We start from the raw sequence: 18,943 nt of genomic DNA on the forward strand, positions 1-18,943 counted from the left end.
AGTAATCCTTTTTTTTCATCGTGTAATTTGCAATATGATGTTCCTCATTTGTCAGACTCCATGGAGTAGTGAAGCTAAAGTACACCCACAGTGCAGAGAATCATTGATATTCAGCAGCTGTAACAATGTGCCCTACTTTCTAGATAAAATCACTGACATGTTAAATGAGGTAGAAGTTAAAGCAATATTTCACTCATTTCAGTGTTGTTACAAAAACTAGCAGGCTTACAAGGAGAGTAGCCTCTGTATTAAAACACCTTCATCGTCCTCTGGGAGAGTCCCCATCTGACACGATGGTATGATGCTAAGTAGGTAAATGTGATTGAGTATTGATCCGATCTGTAGAGGTTTAGTTTCTGACATCCATCCATTGAAAGGACACAGAGGGAGAACAGGGGAAATATCCAGAGGGAGAACCCCCTGATGACTCTTCATACACTCAAGTCATCTTAAAAAACATTTTCCATGGCATACTATCCAGATTCATTCATGACCTTCAGACTCCAGTAGGGCAACAGCACCACTCAATGGACCAAAGAGCACATAACAAGGAAGAAATATTATGTGTGATATACATGTATTTACTGTTAATATCAGAGACTGTAGAACATTTCCACAGAAGACAATGTTTCTGTTGAATTCTTAGATTTTTTTAATTCTCTTTGTTCAGAAACAATGGTCGTGTTCAGAAATAACCGAGCATAAATCACCCTGGTCTCAGCTACTCGGCTAGGTTTGGAGCCTCTTCCCACACAGCCGAGGGCTCACGTCAAAGTCACTCACTCAACATTTGTCTTTTTGTCTCTCTCATACACACATATTTACACAAACACACAAATACACATGCCACACTGTTCCCCTGCAAACAGCATCCACGCAGGATTTTGGTGGCACTGTAGAGATATTGTATCATAGCAACACTATAGCAACGCCTACAGCTAATAACAAAACAAAAAGCCAAGGCAGTGCCATGGCCGAGCAAGCTTCAGTCTGCTATTGCTTAGTAGGATTGTATGTGAAAAGTTCACATTTCAGCATATCAATATGATAGGAAGACCCTGAAAAGCTACGATGTTTAATCTGTGTCACAGAAAGCGTCATATATATTTACAATACAGGCTGTATCGTATACCTAAAATGCAGATACACAGGCACATTCATGCATACACACACACACACACACACGCACACACACACACACACACACAATTTCAAACATGCTTCCCAGAAGCAGTGAAATGATCAAATGTCTTAGACATTGTATATAACATGACAGCAAAACAAAAAGTGATACAATGTACATGGATATAATGACAATAATAACTTTAAAATAACATTTATATAAGATTAACACTGAAAATAGTGACAGAACTAAATCAACAGTGATTTTCAACACAATGTTTCCATAACAGCACGATTGATGAACCCGATGAATATTTGCCCTCTCTGTGATCCGGATCCCTCGTGTGCTTGTTTTTCCTGAACGAGTGCACTTTTCACAACGTAATGCTGACATGTAACCATATTGTACTGGTCCTGGTCATTCCTAAAGACAGGGATTTATGCATCTTTATCTGTGGAAGGCTCGATCATAATCAAGTGCGTGTTATAAATGTGCATATGTAAGTGATTTTGTTTGATTGACTGTGATAAAAACAGATCAGGGTTGAATGCGTCCTGCTTTTTCAGGTCTATTCAATAATACATCTGAGAATTAAAGATGGTCTGAACAGTTTTAATCAAATGAGTCATGTACGGTATATTCTACTGGCAGGCTATGTGGTATTTTAAAGAGATGGAGATAGTAATCAATACAAATATGAGTATTCTACTTTAAGTGTGAGTAACTTTTATGCCATTTTAGCACACCATAAAATCAGTTATAGCGATATCAAATTAAACCATCTCATGATCATGCCTTTTGGTGCTGGCTGTTTTATTAGGTCTTTTTTTATTTTTGTGCAAGACATTTGATTAGTAAATGAGGATTTGGAAGAATCTCCCAGAACAATAAATACTGAAAATACTAACTGTCACAATCTCATTCCCCCGATAATGAAAATGGTTATGAGCTAATTATACAAAAAATCAATGGCTATTCAAAGAAAATCAAATGGGCTATTTCACATTTGGAATTGGAAACCAAAGTTTCCTCCGTGGGGCAAAACATGGCATTAAAAAAAAATCATTATTTATAAGATAAATAAGTAGCGATATGTTGCTCTGCAGAATTACTGTAATACATCACAAAAATACTCCCTTTTCTGTGTGTGAATGACTGTAACTCAGTACAGTATGGTACAGTAACGTTCAGTGTGGCTCGGCAGCGTGAAAAAACGCTCAAGTCCACCGCCTGGATGATTCCCCTCCTGGGTCGCTGGCTCTCAGGCCTAACTGCTCTGGCAGTGTGACCCACGATAAAGCTTTGGGTTCAGATCTTGGCCTCAGTGCTCGTCTGGTCTGGCGGTTGAAACGAGGAGCGGATCCTCTGGGCCTCATTAACACACAGGTGACCAAATGCTTTGTTGTACCATTCTGGAGATCTTCCCCTGAGACAAAAATAGCAAATAAAGCACATTAATGATTGCAATGTTTATTATTAAAAACTTTAATATGAGAGCACTTGAAGTCCGCCCACACCTGAGGTCCACTCTGGAGATATGTGTGAGCCTGGTCCTCCCAGTCCCACAGGGTTCAAGGAGGTACTGGGACTCCAGCACCACCCCCCTCACTGCTCCCATGCGTGGGCTGTCATCATGTTCGACGGACACACACACCAGCGCACAGAAGCCTTTACACAGGTCTGTACGCCATGATCTGAGGGGGCGGAGAGACAAAACAGAGAAAAGTGGTGAGTTCAGTCACACGTTTAATGTGGGAATGTGAGATATTGATTGGGATTGTAAATATTTTCATTGTTGACTAATCAGCTGATTACTTTATTGATTAATCAATAAATTGTTGGTCTATAAAACATGAGAAAACAATTTAACATGACCGTCACATCTGATCAAATGTCTTGTTTTGTCAAAATAAATTGAAAAATCTAATTTACTATCATGCAAGACAAAGTAAAGCAGCAAATTCCCCCATTTGAGAAGCTGAGACCATCACGTTTGGCTGCAGCTCTACAGTATGATCATTTAGATTTAGATTTTTGCATTTTAGGGAATATTTGAGAAGGTTGTTTTGAATAGTAATAGTCTTAAAATCACATGTTTATATATCTGTTGGTATATAGATAACAAAATCACAAAAAAGCATGCAAACATTTAAATTCTGTAATCCTGACCTTAGTACCACATAGTCACAGCTGGGTACAGGGGCCATGTTGTGGCAGGAGTACTGGTACACATCTGTGTGTTTATCCAGTGTCTCCAGAATCTTCTCCTGCTGTAGTTCAGTCTGCCACAGGGGGCGCTCTCTCAACAGCCGCTGCAGCACCTCACTGGGAGTTGCAGACACCTCAACACTCACTCGCCATCGCCTCAGAGGGTTACCATCTCCCACCTTACACACAAACACGTCACAAGTGTTTATTGTGACGGTGTACAAAACAGATTTATATCTTATTTGATATAAAAAAATAATTTCCCTTTTTGTTTCACTAAACCTCTGGAGTTAAACAAGAGGTTTGCACTTGAGGTGTGCTTCCTGTGGGGAAGCTAACTGAACTGAATGACCATGTAATACAAAGTATGTGCTAAATATGTAGTATAATCATTTCAAAATGCATTCATGAAGATGCTGAAATTCCCTGTTATCCTTTCTTTCTCTCGTCCACCTTTTAAAAATGTTATGATATTTGAGGAATTCAAAGACTACATACCTTTTTATATGCCAGTTCTGTATTGTCACTAGTCGAGCGAGACACCCAGCCTTTGCTCTTATCTTTGGCCTCTTCCAGCACGTTCTGGACCAGCTTTTCTAGGTGTGCATGATAGGACCCCTCCTCATCTTCCTCTTCCTCGTCCTCATCCACTTCCTCCTCGTGAGCCTTGCACAGTTCGTCCAGCGGGGGCACCATCAGCTCAGCCTCCATGTAGGAGTTGCGAGACTGGGTCACCATCTCCTCTGGGATCTGGGGAAAAGCCGGAGGACGTGCATCACATCACATCACTCCACATCAGCTCAGGCCCAAGTACTACCAAGTACTACCAAGTACAGTACTACTAAGTACTACCAAGTACTACCAAGTACTACCATGTCTAAAGCAGAAAATAAACTCTGACATTGGAGCAATAGAATATGTACTGAGATTTAAAAACATGTCATAACAGCTACTGCTCAGTATTTTCTGTACAGAAGTGTTTAAAGTTTAATATCAAATGTCCTCTGCCTTTCAAGTATCATTATCCTACAAGAAACGTTATGTTTTGGAAGAATGCCACTATCCTCTGCGGGTTAAGAACATTCGTTCTCTCTTATGAAAATCCTTAAAACCACATTAAACTGGAAAATGCATAGTGATCAAGTTTGTTTTTCTTAGTCCCTGAAAAGGTTTTCACTGACAGCAGCAGTACATACTGTGCACACTGAGCCTCAAGGTAATGACGTTATACAGTTTTAGAAATGAGATTATTAAAACACAATTATTCCGAGGCCTTGGATGATAACAACTCGGCAGGGGAAAACCTCACTCTGCGTCACAAAGTTATTTTTGTCTGGTAATGTCACTCATTATGTCGCGGCCATGCATTATTTCGTAGACAACACAATGAATTGCCCAACTTCTGTCAGTCATTTATCATATTTTGCTCTCATGCTAACAATCCTAAAAGTAGCAGTTAACCTTTCATATATGGATAACATCTAAGCAATCAAACACTGCTTTGTGTAAATCCTGACCTGAAAGAGACGCTGGCTCTCAGTGATCATGTGTGACAGGCCCTGGGTGGCTGCCAGGTTCTCATTCAGGTCTTTCTGATCGGGGCGGCCTGTGGTGTACTTCCTCTGGATTGACCTTGAGATATAGAAATTATACAGAAAAAAAAATCATGTGAGCATTCACATAGAGGGACAGAATAATGCACTTGTTGAGGCACAGCAAGTTATTATAAGGAGTTCTTTTACGTATATAAAGCCTTTTCAAAGCTTCCTGATGTGGACAGCAACCAACTATACAAGACATTTTGTCATGGTGGAGGGAAATAACCAGGATAATAATGATAGCAGTATTAAGAGCTGTTTCATTTGTTCTTAATAACAATTATATTTATTTACATTGTAATATAATATAATATAAAATAAAATATATAATATTGTAATATATAATATATCAAAATTAAAAAATACTTTAAATTAAATTAAAAATTAAAATAAAACTATATAATCAGGATATAATATTATCTCAGAACCCATGATGTAATTTATTTTACACAGCCAAACTGTTTTTCCCAAATTAATCACATACAGGGCTTCATTAATAAGGTTATTGCAGGTTGGTGTTGCGGGGTCAACCCCATAATAATTATATATTCAGTATCAGTGTGTTCATGGTGAATGCACCTTGGTGACAGCGTCTCGTTCTTCAGTATGCTAAGGTGGAAGAGCGAAGGTCCCAGACAAACAGCCAGGTTCATCGGCGTCATCTGGTTCTCCTCCACCAGGGAAGTGACATCACGCAGGAAGTGGAGCAACGTCTGCAGCACCTCCCTGTTTTCATCTGGCATTAGCAAAATGGCCTGCTCTGACGGCCTGCAACCTCTGCTCCTTTGGGACATCTAAATAAAATAAATAAAAGAGGAAGTGAAGAGGAATGATGGATGAAAGAATAAGTCACAATTACAAACATCTATTCTTCTTTGATTTGTATATCAAACACTGTTTATGTCATATTGGTCATAATGGTATCCAGAATTTGATATTTGATATTAATGATAATAATAAAAATTAAAAGAAAATGATCATTTCAAACAGATGACATTCTGATTGCTGAATGAATTTTTATTTAACTAAGGTCAAGCTAAACAATTAAAACCTTTTACAGTCACCTCCTCAGATGACTTCAGCTACAACAACACATCACAGCATTCATACTGAAGCTCCGTGGCGACTTACACTGGTAAATATGCAGGAAGGTGTCCCCCAGCTTGCTTGTTAGCAGAGGCTCTGGCAAGTCTCTGAAGAACTGTTTGACCATGTCGGCCACGTCGTAAGCTGACTGGTCCTCGTAGCTCACAGAGTCAGGGGACAGCTCACATTGTTGCCTCAGAGCCTGAATACGAGACTTCACGCCAGATTTGCGGAACAATCCCACCTGAGACGGGAAAGAAAGAAGAGTCAGAATCGAGGAAGATGGCAAAAAACCACTAGCAGTCGGGTCACAAGCCAAAAATGTTGGAAACTACAGGTTTAATGCATTGTATTTTATATGCTCATCATACGTTTCATTTAATGTAAAGTGTCAGATAATGTAGTGGAGTAATACATGCAAAATCTCCTTCTGAAATGTAGTGAAGTAGAAGAAGCTTTGGACAGTATCATAACATGGAATTACTCAAGTACAGTACCTGTACTTAGTTACGTTCAACCCCTGATTAGGACTATGGGGAGAGGAAATGTACAGACTCTTGTAAATGTTGTTTTCCTGTCTAACCTGGTCCAGACAGTGTGTTCGGAGGTGGCTGAGGGCCTGCTGTAAACACAGAGGGAGCGGAAAACCACAGCGCTGGACATGGATGATGAGGGGAACACCAAACACACTCTTCTCTTTGTAGTCTGGCACCTTCATGCGCTTCATAAACTTGGGCACAGACCTGGAAGCGATAGACAGAAATCAATTAGTGAAGTGTGTTGGAGAAAGAGCGGCCTATGCTTTAATTATCTTTCTCTTTATGTATATGCTTGTCAACAGAATTTCCCTTTTGGGGATAATAAAAACAAACAGGAGTGATCGTTAACAACACAAGGATGTGCTTGTGTTTGCAGGTCATGGCGACTGTTGGCCTCGGGTGTACGGCTGAGAATCTAAAGCCGGTTTTTGACCAACACTGGCACCTTTAATTATGCAGGAACACATTGTAACAGCCAGTATCAGTGGATAAAGTACATGTTATGTTTTATGTGAAGGTGTTGCTGTTGCTGTTTCAGCTCTGATGACGAGAATTTGAAGGAAGCACTAACAATAACAGAGGCCATTGCAAATTACAGAGCATATCTTCCATAAAAGCCATATTGTAGAGAACAGGAGAGGAAAATATGGACATATGTATGTGGCAGAGTGTATACTCACCACGTCCAGCCGTGTTTATTGGACATTGAGTATTTCTCCATGATGGCGGTGAGGCGGAGCAAAGAGAACTTCTGCAGCAGGCTGAGCTGGCCCGCTGATTGGTTACTGATCTGCAGTGAAGATGCTGGCTGGTTGAGATGATCAGAGGTTCTGAAACTTGGCCATCGTAGACTGAGAGGGGGAGACAATACCAGTGAAGAATGAGAGACAGAGTGATTCACTCAATGTAAAGACCTTACCAGGTCAATGTAAAGGACAATTACGCCATATTTCCTATCTATAATAATGAAAAAAGACAGACTAGATGGGGTCTGAGTGTAGAGGAATATACACATCACTCTCACTTAATTATCTTTCTAGGGACTGAATCCTTCTCCAAAGGTAGGTGTAAGAGATACGCTTCCCAGATACCCTCATTCCCAATGGGATGAATGAGGGGATTTCATTTGTATGTACACACTTATTGTGAAAATTACCAGAATATACGCTGAAGAAGGGTCTCTTTCCCGAAACATCTGTGTAACAATATTAAAAAGTCATAATCTTCATTAAGGATTCAGCAACCAGTCTTCAAGGTCAAATCTTGAGTTGCAGTATCTGGAGTACTTTTATCATGTTTGTCAATCGTCTGTGTTGTTTAAATATTGTGTGTGACGATGGATACCTTGTCTTTTCACTACAAACCAAATCTACCTACAGTATAGGTACAAATAAAATAACCTGAACCTGATAACATTGTACTCCAACACGATCATTTCTGAGATCCGGGAATGGAGAAACATTGCTATAAAGTTAAACGATCATACTGTTTGTTTTTTTAACACACTCCAGGAGAGCCAAACTGTTCATCATTAACATCCATCATAGTTTAAAGACCTTAGACTTACTGCACCACAGTTTTCCTGTGCAATAAAGGATTACTATTCATATTTTTGGGAGTTGTTACTTTTGGTTTCACATCCAGATAAAGTGGTTTAGATGATCGGGCTAAACTGTTTGCCACCGGCCCGACTGTGTGACTGCTCGTTTCTTGCCACGTTGGACTTTGTTGTCGCGATGTTGTCGTGTTCCAAGATCTCAGTAATTACTTTGGAGAGTACAATGTTATCATAATTCCTGAACGGGTACTCACCGTGGTCTCGTCAGGGAGGCCCCGACTCCAGAGTCCCGCCTCTCCCGGCTGGTTCCTGTCGAATCAGTGTCGTTCAAGGAGACCCCATCTCTCTCGCCCTCACTCGGAGTGGTCCTGCCTTCCCCTTCCTCCTCCCCTTCCCCCTCCCCTGCCTCATCCTCAGGCAGCACACTGCGGCTCCAGTGGTCCACTATTTGCTGCAAACCGCTCACATGCTGGATGATGTCATCTAGGTGAGGGAACAGATTGTCCTCTTTCTCTAAGTCCAGCAGGTCTCCTGTGCTGGCGTAAAGGTGGGAGCCCGGGACGTTGTCATAAACACTCACCCTGCTGCCCCGTGGAGCTCCAGGACAGGGGGGCTTGGACAGAAGTTTACCACACCAGGGCTCACCAAGGCCATTGCTGAGTGGAGAAGTTTGGGCCCTTGTCTGGGGGCCATTGTTCCTGTCACCAGGGGAAGGTGCCAGGCTCTCTATGGATAGAGCTTTTGGAAAGGTGCCTGGTTTATGGTCTTTGGGGATGTGAACAAGGAGGTTTTCATATGAGTGGAACTGGTTTCTGCCAAACAGATTCTGACCTTCAGTCCTCTTACCTTGAGAAGGTAGCTCCATATCCTCCAGATACATGCTGCTTCTCTTGCTCGCATTGCGGTGTTTTCTACATACAGGCTCCTTTACACTGAGCGCCACTGTCTCACTGCTGGGGCTCACACTCACAGTCGATTGGTCTTTACAATCATTGGTAAGGGAGAAATGGGAAGTGTCACCATCAGTTTGGTGGCTGTGTTCAGGGCTGTGTTCTAGTTGGCTGATGGGAGTACACTGGAGCATCTGCAGTGCATGTGGCTCTTCGCCATGTAACACCGGCCCACTGATGACCAGTGGTGGCCTGCGATTTGAGCTTTTCCGCTTCGTCGACGGCCCCCAAGTGCGCATTAGTTCCATGCGACGCAAAAACTCTTTGGCTTTGCTCCGCCCTCCTTGCCCATGGCGGCTGCTCTTGATTGGCAGGGAGTTGTAGTGTGAAAGATCCCTGGGTGGTTGGTAGGAAGCGGAGAGAGATGCCATCGATAAAGAGTCAGGCATGGCGGAGGCGGAGTCCTCACTATGCAGGGAGGAGATTTCTGTGATCTCCTGCTCGCTCAGGTCTGTCAGCACACTCTCACTGCTCACTGTGCTGTGCAGCAGACCCTCCCCCTGATCTGTCGGGCTGCTTTCATTGGCGGTGTCCAACAAGAAGTCATGCATGCGAGACCAACGTCGGCTGCTCCACTCGAACGTCCACCTTTTACTGATAGCCAACGGGTCATCTTCATCAGAGTCTTCACCCTATGTAACGATAAAGGTATTACAGGGGCAAGAAATTGCAACACAAAGCCCTAAATAAGAGTTAGTATAGGATTAAGACTCCCTGTTGTGCTCACACATATAGTTCCTTTGGTGTCAACCAAAGAACAGTCCCAATTGACTGTTTTATTAGACCATTTAGGATTTACTACAAATAAAGCAAGAGCTGTAGACACAGTGTCACATGGAATGATGGTTTCTTTTATTGGACAGATTTGGAGATCTATCCTTCATCATCAGCACTACTTGTGAACTGAAATGTTGGCATTGGTTGACACTGGATTTCATCCGTCGCAAATACCATTAAAGTGTCCTATACGGTACATATCCATGATTGGGGAAACATTTGCCATGGAGTGAGTTACTCTTTTCATCGATCCAGTTTGAATGAGAGAATTTTCGGCCAACCTTAAATCAAGTGGTCAAATGCAAACACATTAGAGTTAAGTGTGAACACTAACATCAAATGGTGAATCTCCTCTGAGGAACATGACATGACATGTTCAGATGTACGCTGACCAGCTAAACACAGATTCTATGAACAAAATTCTAACTATAAAATCCTCCACAATGAAATGTGGAGTGTCTATTCACTGCAGCTGACAAAGCAACAAGAGTTTGTGAAGATGATGATACAGTTAAAAGAATTTGTCTTACTTTCTTTTTGGGGTGGCTGACATCCAGTTTCATGGAGGCACACTTGTTCAAAGTATTTAGACGTCTGCAAGAAAAAACAAACAGTCAGTTAAACGTGCTGTTTTATTTGTTTGTTTCTGAACTGTCTTTCATTTTCACTCTCTTATGTCTAACTCCTCATTGCCAATGTCTTCCCTTTCTTTCTGATGTTTATTGACTCCTTCACATTACGCTCTCTCTTTCCCTCTGTGCAGTCTGCACCCATCCTTCCCACCCACTCCCCCCCCCCTTCTGCAACTCAAGGGACGTGAACAGCGGCTGGTTAGGAGGCTGGTGTCTGTGTTGGTGCCTTTCAAGATAGGATCATTAAAAACATGTTTTGGGGCTTGTGACCTCTGTCATTTGAAAGATTTCAGCCTCTAAAAGCGCACTGAGAAATCCTCTTTTGTTCACTGTTTACTTTCTCTGTCCTCTGATTTAAACAAGGGATTGTTGGCTGCTACATATAAACTACCAGTAGAAAGAATACCAATAGGAAACAGCAAGTTAACATATCAATTGTCTTTAAAATGTTATGCTTCATACACCATGTTTGTAATCTTACATTTAAACCGTTCTGAAAAAACAAAACAATGTAAAGAGTGATGCATGAAGAAGAGAGAGCTTATTACGAGTGTGTTTTACAGCTTCTGAGACGGTTCTCAGGGGCTCCGATGTGTATTGTCTCTCACAATGTAGCTTTTAGGAATCACAAACGCTATAATTACCACACCCTCCTCTACCGTAGACGTTAGAGAGGCGAGGGTGAATGGAAAAAAGGTGGAAAAGATAAGGGGGTATGCTGGTGAGATCTGGGAAAACTTCAATAAGAAGGGGCAATGGGAGATGTGAAACAAGATCATAGGAGGTGTGCAGAGGGACTTAAAACACACTGAAAGCCATCTGGTAGAATATACTGGCATCCCCTCACCCCTTCCACATTACCCTCACCCCTCAACCCCCTCCTGTTTTGCCCCCTGAGGGTCTCTGCTCTTTGAATGGGAGATCAGAGCGTGGCAGAGGGGAGGGGAGGTGACCAGATCAAAGCCTTGGGTGTCTGAGCACGAGACAGGGACGGGGAGTTCATTAGGGGTCGGGGTCAGATATCTAATTATTAGCGGGTATCACCAGGCCGCAGGGACAAGTGCAGAACCAGGAGGACGGGAAAAGGAATCTGTGATTTTACTGGTGTTAAATGTCCAGAGAGTGAGGTTTGCAGTACAAACATGTGTGTTTGTGCAAGTTTCCTTACCGACATAGAGGTTCCACCAGATCACGGTCCAAAAAGTCGTGGTCCCTTTTCACTGAGGAAATGTCAATTGGAAACTGGGAATCTGTAAGAAGGAGTCAGAAAGTAAGAAGAAAACGAGAGATTGAGTTTTGTTAGTTAATGACTGACAGGAGACGGCCGTTTTGTCTGCCGGTTAACCGTTAATGAAGTCTGTGAAGTAGGGCACATCTGCTGCCGCCACTGTTAGCATCTGACATCTGCATGTGGAGTTTACAGAACATACCCATACAAACCCTAACATTTTTAAACCCTAAAATAACTTGAATTCCACACAATACCAATGCCAGAATGACTCAAGCCTTTTATATTTTGGTGATTGTCTGTGTGTGGTTACAGACTGCAGGCATCATGTGCGCCCGGGAGCAGCCACAGAGTCCCAAAGGCCGGTATTCATAACCCCACATTACTGGAGCTCACAGCAGTTCTCAGAGAAGCAAAGCATGTGTGTGTGTGTGTGTGTGTGTGTGTGTGTGTGTGTGTGTGTGTGTGTGTGTGTGTGTGTGTGTGTGTGTGTGTGTGTGTGTGTGTGCACTACTGAAGTAGGACTGCTGGGTTTTAAGAGCTTCTTCTTTGATTACTGGGGCCATTTCCTGTTTGTGCCTCCTCAATTGTTTGAGACCTGATGATCATCACATGAATGACCGCCTTTAGGCTTTCCAGAGAGGTGGAGAGAGAGCAAGACGGAAGTAAGGAAGGAGGAAAGAAAACTGAATGAAAATAAAAAGAGAGAAAAAAAAGAAGTAAGAGATACAAGCTGGAGATAGGTGGAAAAAAGAAGAGAAGCTGTGAGAGTCCCAGCAGTGATAACAAGGCCTTTCCCATGACCCCTCCCTCTGGACAGGAACTGAAGCCTGGAAATAGAACGCAGCGGCCCAGAAGAAGAAGATACAAATATGGAGGGATGGCAGAAAAATAGAGAGAAACAGAGGTGATAAAAAAAAAAGGAACTCAGAAGCAGGAATGAACAAAAGGGGCAATTTGAAGTCTTTGTGTGAAACAAGGAGACTGCTGGCCTTCGGCTACTGTGTGTGTGTGTGTGTGTGTGTGTGTGTGTGTGTGTGTGTGTGTGTGTGTGTGTGTGTGTGTGTGTGTGTGTGTGTGTGAGTGTGTGTGTGTGAGTGTGTGTGTTGGTGTGTGTGTGAGTTGGTGTGAGTGTTACCTTCATAGAGCTGGGCGTACTGTGGAAATCCCGCTGCTCTCAACCAATCACAAGCCTCCTTAGCCTCAATCTCTGTAAAGCAAACACAAAAAGCGGTGGAGGCATGTTGAGTGCACACATCAACGTATTAATTTTATGGATTGTGGGGTATTTATGGTTTTACCCTATAATAAGAAAACTGAAGACACATAATATCAGAACATTTCTGTGGTGGAAAGTCCCCACATTATTGAATTTCCATCTGAATTTCATTGGACTGATGTGTTTTATATGTGCAACTATATGTTCAGGGTTAATTATGTGCTGTCTGAACACAAGCGCAGATAAATTCAGAGGCAAAGACAATTGTAATTTTCCGTTATCCCTATCGCAGCATTTTTAGCATTAGCTGGAGGAACATCTCAGAATCCATTTTTCCTCTGGGGATTCACTGGAATGATGAGATTAGAAAAGCTGGAAGTGGGCCAGTGAGGGACAAAGGAAAACAGTTTACACAATTAAACATTATAATGTACATCCTGTACTTTCAAATGATATCCACTCAGATAAACCAGCAGTCAGATTTCAGCCGTTAATGCATACATTTAACAGGCCTTACACATGGCACCACACCCCATTAGGTGCTGCTGCCAGCACCACGAGACGTTTTACAGGCATTTACTTTTACTACTTTTTTCCGCCAGCATATGTATCGCTCAAACACAGCTAAACTGGTAGCACTTCACCGCTATTATTGTGTGTGTGTGTGTGTGTGTGTGTGTGTGTGTGTGTGTGTGTGTGTGTGTGTGTGTGTGTGTGTGTGTGTGTGTGTGTGTGTGTGTGTGTGTGTTGTGTATGTTTTCTTTATGAGCAGAGACTGATTAAACCACTCTGCAGAGCTTTGTGCTGACAAAGACATTTGAATGATCTTGGTGCCAGAATAAAGAATAATGTTGAAAAATATAGCAATGTAAAGATATAATGTACTCACACACACACACACACACACACACACACACACACACACACACACACACACATATAATGTACTCACACACACACACACACACACACACACACACACACACACACAAGATAGAGAATGGGAAGCTTAAGATATCTTCTAAAAACTCAAAGCAAGATCAAGCAAAATATGAAAATTATAAATAATAAAGGATGGGTTACAAGACAAGTTTTAAAGTTCAAAATAATATAAACTCCCACACAAAGTTATAAAATAGAATATAACAATGTCACTCTCATCGAAAAACCACCAACAGCGACATTATTTCTGCATCATTCTGTAGTCGCTGCCTTTATCTCAAACCTGTTTCCAAAGCCCACTCTTTCACTCTCACTTGACTCGTGCACTCATTTAGAGGTGCTGGCAGTGAACGGGAGCGGCACCGCAGAAACACAGGGGACAAAGTTCAGCAGGGCAATAAAAAGCCTCCGTCTCCCCCATCAGAGACGAGGACGGTCAGAGGAAATGATCCTTTCACCGCAATCCAGCAATTACACCTCTCTCCCAGCATTCTCAGCATAACTCCCTCTCTCTAAATCACATATGAAGCAACACGGGGGTAAATCATGAAAAATTGTTCTTGTAACACTCTGAAAATAGACCGGAGAGACAGAGAAAAGCCAGAGAAGAGCCTGTAGGGTAAGAGAACTAAAAACTTACTTGAAGCCCTCATGGTGCGGACGATGACATGCTTTTATTTCTTTCTCATTTGCTCAGTTTCCTCTCCATCCCATGGCACATCCACTCGCTGCTATCCAGCTTTCCATCAAGTGGCAACGATTCTGTGCTTTCCTCCTCGCTGCCTTTCCAAAACTTGTGTTTACAACTCTGCCTCCCTCTTCCAGCCTGCCCTATGCAGGTTTTCTCTTCCCTCTAATTTTCTCCTCAACCTCCTCTCTCGCACTTTCTGCTTTGTTAGGATCCACATACAATATCTCTCTATTTTTACAGCTCTCTCTGCTTGGTGCTGCGCTCCTTTTTTCCTCCTTACTCTTGTTTTAGTTACTTGTTTTTTCCCTCTTGTTCATTCTTCTGTAAATCTCTTTTTACACCTTTCATAGAAATGTAGATGTTTTTAAAAATTATGTTTCTTTGTTTTCATGTTTAATAAAATATTTAAATAAAATGTTTGTCTCTCTTTCCTTTCCCCTCTTTCTTCACTTTTCTTGCTCTTAACCTCGTCTCATCCCCTCATGATCTTTCTCTAAACACAAATACTTTCCTTCATCCACCTCTCTGCTCCTTTCAGTGAAACTTCCTCATCCTTTCTTCCTTTTTGCTCCTACAAGAAGCTGGACGATGCCACCAACTCCACGTGGACTTTGTCATCACCAGAGAGCTGCTGTCGCCCCATCACGTCCATGGAGGAAATGGCTAATTTCAGCTGGCGTTTGCATCAGTCAGCCCCCCGAGGTCACAGACGGACGACTGGTGGACGCTAACTTCACATGTCAGCTAAAACCTACTGGCAGGCCAGCAAGGAGACTCTGACCTCTGCCTCTTTCTTTTGCCTTACTGCACAAAACTGCAGAGCAGAACAATGTGTGGGAGAATGCAGAGTGTGCGCACACACCAGCGCAGACGTTCAGCACAGTCCAGATGTTGCCCCCAGTGAGTCAGAGAATGCAAAAAGGATGAGACAGCTGTGGTGGGAGGGGGGAGCTGAGATGGACAGACCCTGTGGGAAAACCACAGGGAGGAAGACATACCACACCAGCCGCTTATTTACTGAATGCGATTTTGAGAGAAACCACGAACAGGAGATTCATCATCACAGGAGAAGATAATTCTGGTTATAGTCTAGTCTAGTTTTTGTTTTGTCAAAAAATCGCATGAAAAGACAACAACAATTGATTGATCCTTGTGTTGTCTGTGTATCCAAAGCATGGTCATTCCTGAGTATTCCTCTGTGCCTCTATTGTTGTCCATTAAAAGCACATCAACGAGCCACAGTGTTGCACAAGCTTTGCTTTACAATGAATTTTGGCGCAGTGGTTTCTTTTGAGTCAATCCCACATACAACATTCTGGTGTCATAAATACTCACTCGTGCACCAAATCTTGAAAAGTTACCGCTGTTTGAACTACAGTGCCTAAATGTTTTGGGAAATTACTGAGCCCTTTCCAATGAAATAGTTTGCAAGTTTTAAAAACCATTGTCCATTTCTCCAAACAGTTTTTTCGCCGAATCATTTAGACAAACACATAAAATCCTCTAATGATCTTAGAGCTAAAGTTTGAGTTCTTCTTTCAAGACTAAAATACAATCAATTAAATGCTGCTGTAAAGCCGCACACATGTTAAGCTCTGGCTGTTTGCTGCAGCATTATGCCTACACAACGGAAATCCTCAAATTAGTTACTATAGATAAATAAAGGAGGAATACTTACACATCCTGTTACTAGTCAATTGACCTCAATTACACTGACTTTTTTTCTCGTGTTGCATTCAAAAGTAATCGATAGTTATGAAGCCATTCTAGTTCCCGTATTTATTTAACGGCGTGGTTCAGCGCATGTAATTGGCAACGCGGGTTTGTGTTTGTGCACAAAAGGTGCCAAGTGGCAAAGCTCCTGTCAGCATGTGAACAAAGCACCCCTATTCATCTGTGCAGAATTTAATCAAGAGATTAATTAGGACACAAACATGTTATTAGTGGGCCACAACACACACAAATGCACACAGTCAGACAGAGCTAATCCAAGCTGCCTACTGTGCTTTTCCTTTAGTCATGTCACTGCATTCCTGCTGTGGAGAATATATGACAACAGGCAGCAAACCACTAGAGCAACAGCAGGGAAGGTAGACAGATGGTATGTGCATGAGTGTGTGTGGGCGTCTATGTGTGGGACAAAAGGGGCAGTTAGGTAGTTCCTTGCATAACAAGGACGCCTGCTATGTTAAATAATATAATACAAGCACCCCGATGTCCGCACTGCTTTTTTAGATGAAAGTGTGCCTTTGCCTTTCTTTCATCTACTTTTCATTTCCTCCCTTTTATCCAACGCCAGTAACCTTGACTTTGTGACAGGCTTTTCTTAGTGTTATGTCTGCCTTGTGCTGGGTCTCAAGGATCCTGAAGTGCCTTGCATGACATCATTTCCTGCTCCGCATTTCCCAGGCGTCCAGACCGGCATGTGAGCTAAGAACAGCAACAGGAAGTTCCTGAATTGAATATGTCAGAGGGACTCAGCTGGGATAATTGTTACATAGAGGCGCAACAGAGAGTAGAACTACAGAGAGTGTTTGATTTTAATGTAAAAATCATTTTGATAAAGAAGTTAAACCATAAGGGACAGAGACGAGATAGCTTATAGTTTGTAAAGGCTGTATAGACATGTAATGAGCAGTCACAGCCCTTCTACAAGACTACACACTCACACACACACACACACACACACGGTGCCTGGAAAGCAGCCATATTCCCACATAAGCTAAAGCACTTAGCCCTTCATGTTTAAAGTTCACAAAGGAAAAAAAAGTAGTGGGGAGAGAGGGAGGAAGGAAGGGAGGGAGGGAGGGAGGGACGGTAAAGAGGAATATGTCTGTCCTGTCTCGTATGGCTCATCTGCGATGATGTCGAGCCCTCAGGAATGTAATGTAAAATAGCTCCAACACTGGCATGAAATCGGTGCAGGTTTATGCAATATGTCATATTGAGTGTTATGGTGACTGTTTATAAACTGGATTGATAGGATGAGAGAAGATGGAAGGTGATTGAGTATTTGGTTATGCCACTTTCTTTCCAGCAGAGGGTGTTAAAGCAATGTATCACAGCAATGCATTTACATTTCTCTCAAATAATTATTAAATGGCTTCAGCATATGGTTACATAATGCATGTACACATGCATAAATGGCATAAAATGCTGAATCTTCATGAGTTTTGGACTGACAGAAAAAATACATTTAAAGACATCACCTTGGACTTGGAAAATGGGATGGATATTTTATAGACCAAATGATTTATCCAGAACAACAACAAATGCAGATGCTTCCACACTAGGAACGCAGACTCACTGAATGCTTTGATGAGTATGAGTAAGAATGGATTTTCTTTGCGTGAGAATAATGAACATCAGAGCACACTCAAAAATCAGGGGTTTCTTTGTAAACTATGCAATACATTTTTTGGGGGCTATTTGGGGGCAGCAGGAACAACCTGTGAGCACAACACTGACATATATATGGCGGACTTAGTTAGTACAGTTTACTACAGTATTTAAACGTCCATCAGACACAGAGCAACATAAGCATTCATTTGGTATTCACCTGATGAAGGAGTGAGATATTCACTTCACTTTTAGCTCTGTTTTTGTCTCTACCAACTCCTGTGTAAATATTTGGCTTTTTATCTGCTAAAGGCTCCACTATCTTCACCAGCTAGTCACAAACTTTTGTCCGTTTGCTGCTTGGTGCTGGGCAGGTGACAGTCATTTGATCATTGTTATTAAAAACATTGATTATTGCTGTTTAAATTTAAATGCCATCTATATATAGGTAATTTGCATATATAAATGTAAATGGCAGGAGGGGACATGCACTTTGAGATATGACTCAAACTATTGCTTTTGAGAAGTTTCAGATGTAGATTTGGTCACGGAGTTCTTTTTCATTTAAGTCTGTCTGAGACTCTAGCAGCTGCTGAGAAGAGTATGTGTAAGAGAGAGAGAGAGAGAGAGAGAGAGAGAGAGAGAGAGAGAGAGAGAGAGAGAGAGAGAGAGAGAGAGAGAGAGAGAAAGTGAGAGTGAGAGAGAGAGTGTGAGAGAGAGAGTGGGAGAGAGAGAGTGAGTGAGTGAGTGAGTGAGTGAGAGAGTGTGAGAAGAGTGAGAGAGATAGAGTGAGAGAGAGAGTGAGTGAGTGAGTGAGTGAGGAGTGAGTGAGGAGAGAGTGAGAGGAGGGTGGGTGAGGAGTGGGAGTGAGAGAGTGGGGATTGAGAGTGAGTGAGAGTGATTGAGTTGTCGTGAGAGAGAGATTTGCTCGTCTGAGGCTCCGCGCGCGGCTCGTGGCGTGCGTGCGTTGCGTGGCGTGCGTGAGCGTGGTGCGCTCGTGAGTGATAGTGGCGTGGGCTGCGCGAGATGAGTGCGTGAGTGCTGCGTGCGCGC

General features: G+C 42.3%; 1 protein-coding gene across 1 annotated transcript in view; it reads right to left on the minus strand.

Annotated features, from left to right (window-relative positions):
- Positions 1 to 628: 628 nt before the first annotated feature.
- Positions 629 to 18,943, minus strand: part of stard13a (StAR related lipid transfer domain containing 13a) — a 39,154-nt gene continuing 20,839 nt past the window's right edge. The window contains 14 exon segments of the mRNA XM_029447777.1: positions 629 to 2,549; positions 2,641 to 2,817; positions 3,293 to 3,510; positions 3,830 to 4,081; positions 4,849 to 4,963; positions 5,509 to 5,684; positions 5,686 to 5,723; positions 6,061 to 6,259; positions 6,599 to 6,758; positions 7,235 to 7,405; positions 8,367 to 9,694; positions 10,370 to 10,433; positions 11,640 to 11,721; positions 12,838 to 12,909. Coding sequence (XP_029303637.1) covers positions 2,432 to 2,549; positions 2,641 to 2,817; positions 3,293 to 3,510; positions 3,830 to 4,081; positions 4,849 to 4,963; positions 5,509 to 5,684; positions 5,686 to 5,723; positions 6,061 to 6,259; positions 6,599 to 6,758; positions 7,235 to 7,405; positions 8,367 to 9,694; positions 10,370 to 10,433; positions 11,640 to 11,721; positions 12,838 to 12,909 — 3,170 coding nt within the window. The 3' untranslated portion in view covers positions 629 to 2,431.

Source organism: Cottoperca gobio, chromosome 14 (assembly GCF_900634415.1).
Source record: "Cottoperca gobio chromosome 14, fCotGob3.1, whole genome shotgun sequence".
NCBI classification, from domain to species: domain Eukaryota; kingdom Metazoa; phylum Chordata; class Actinopteri; order Perciformes; family Bovichtidae; genus Cottoperca; species Cottoperca gobio.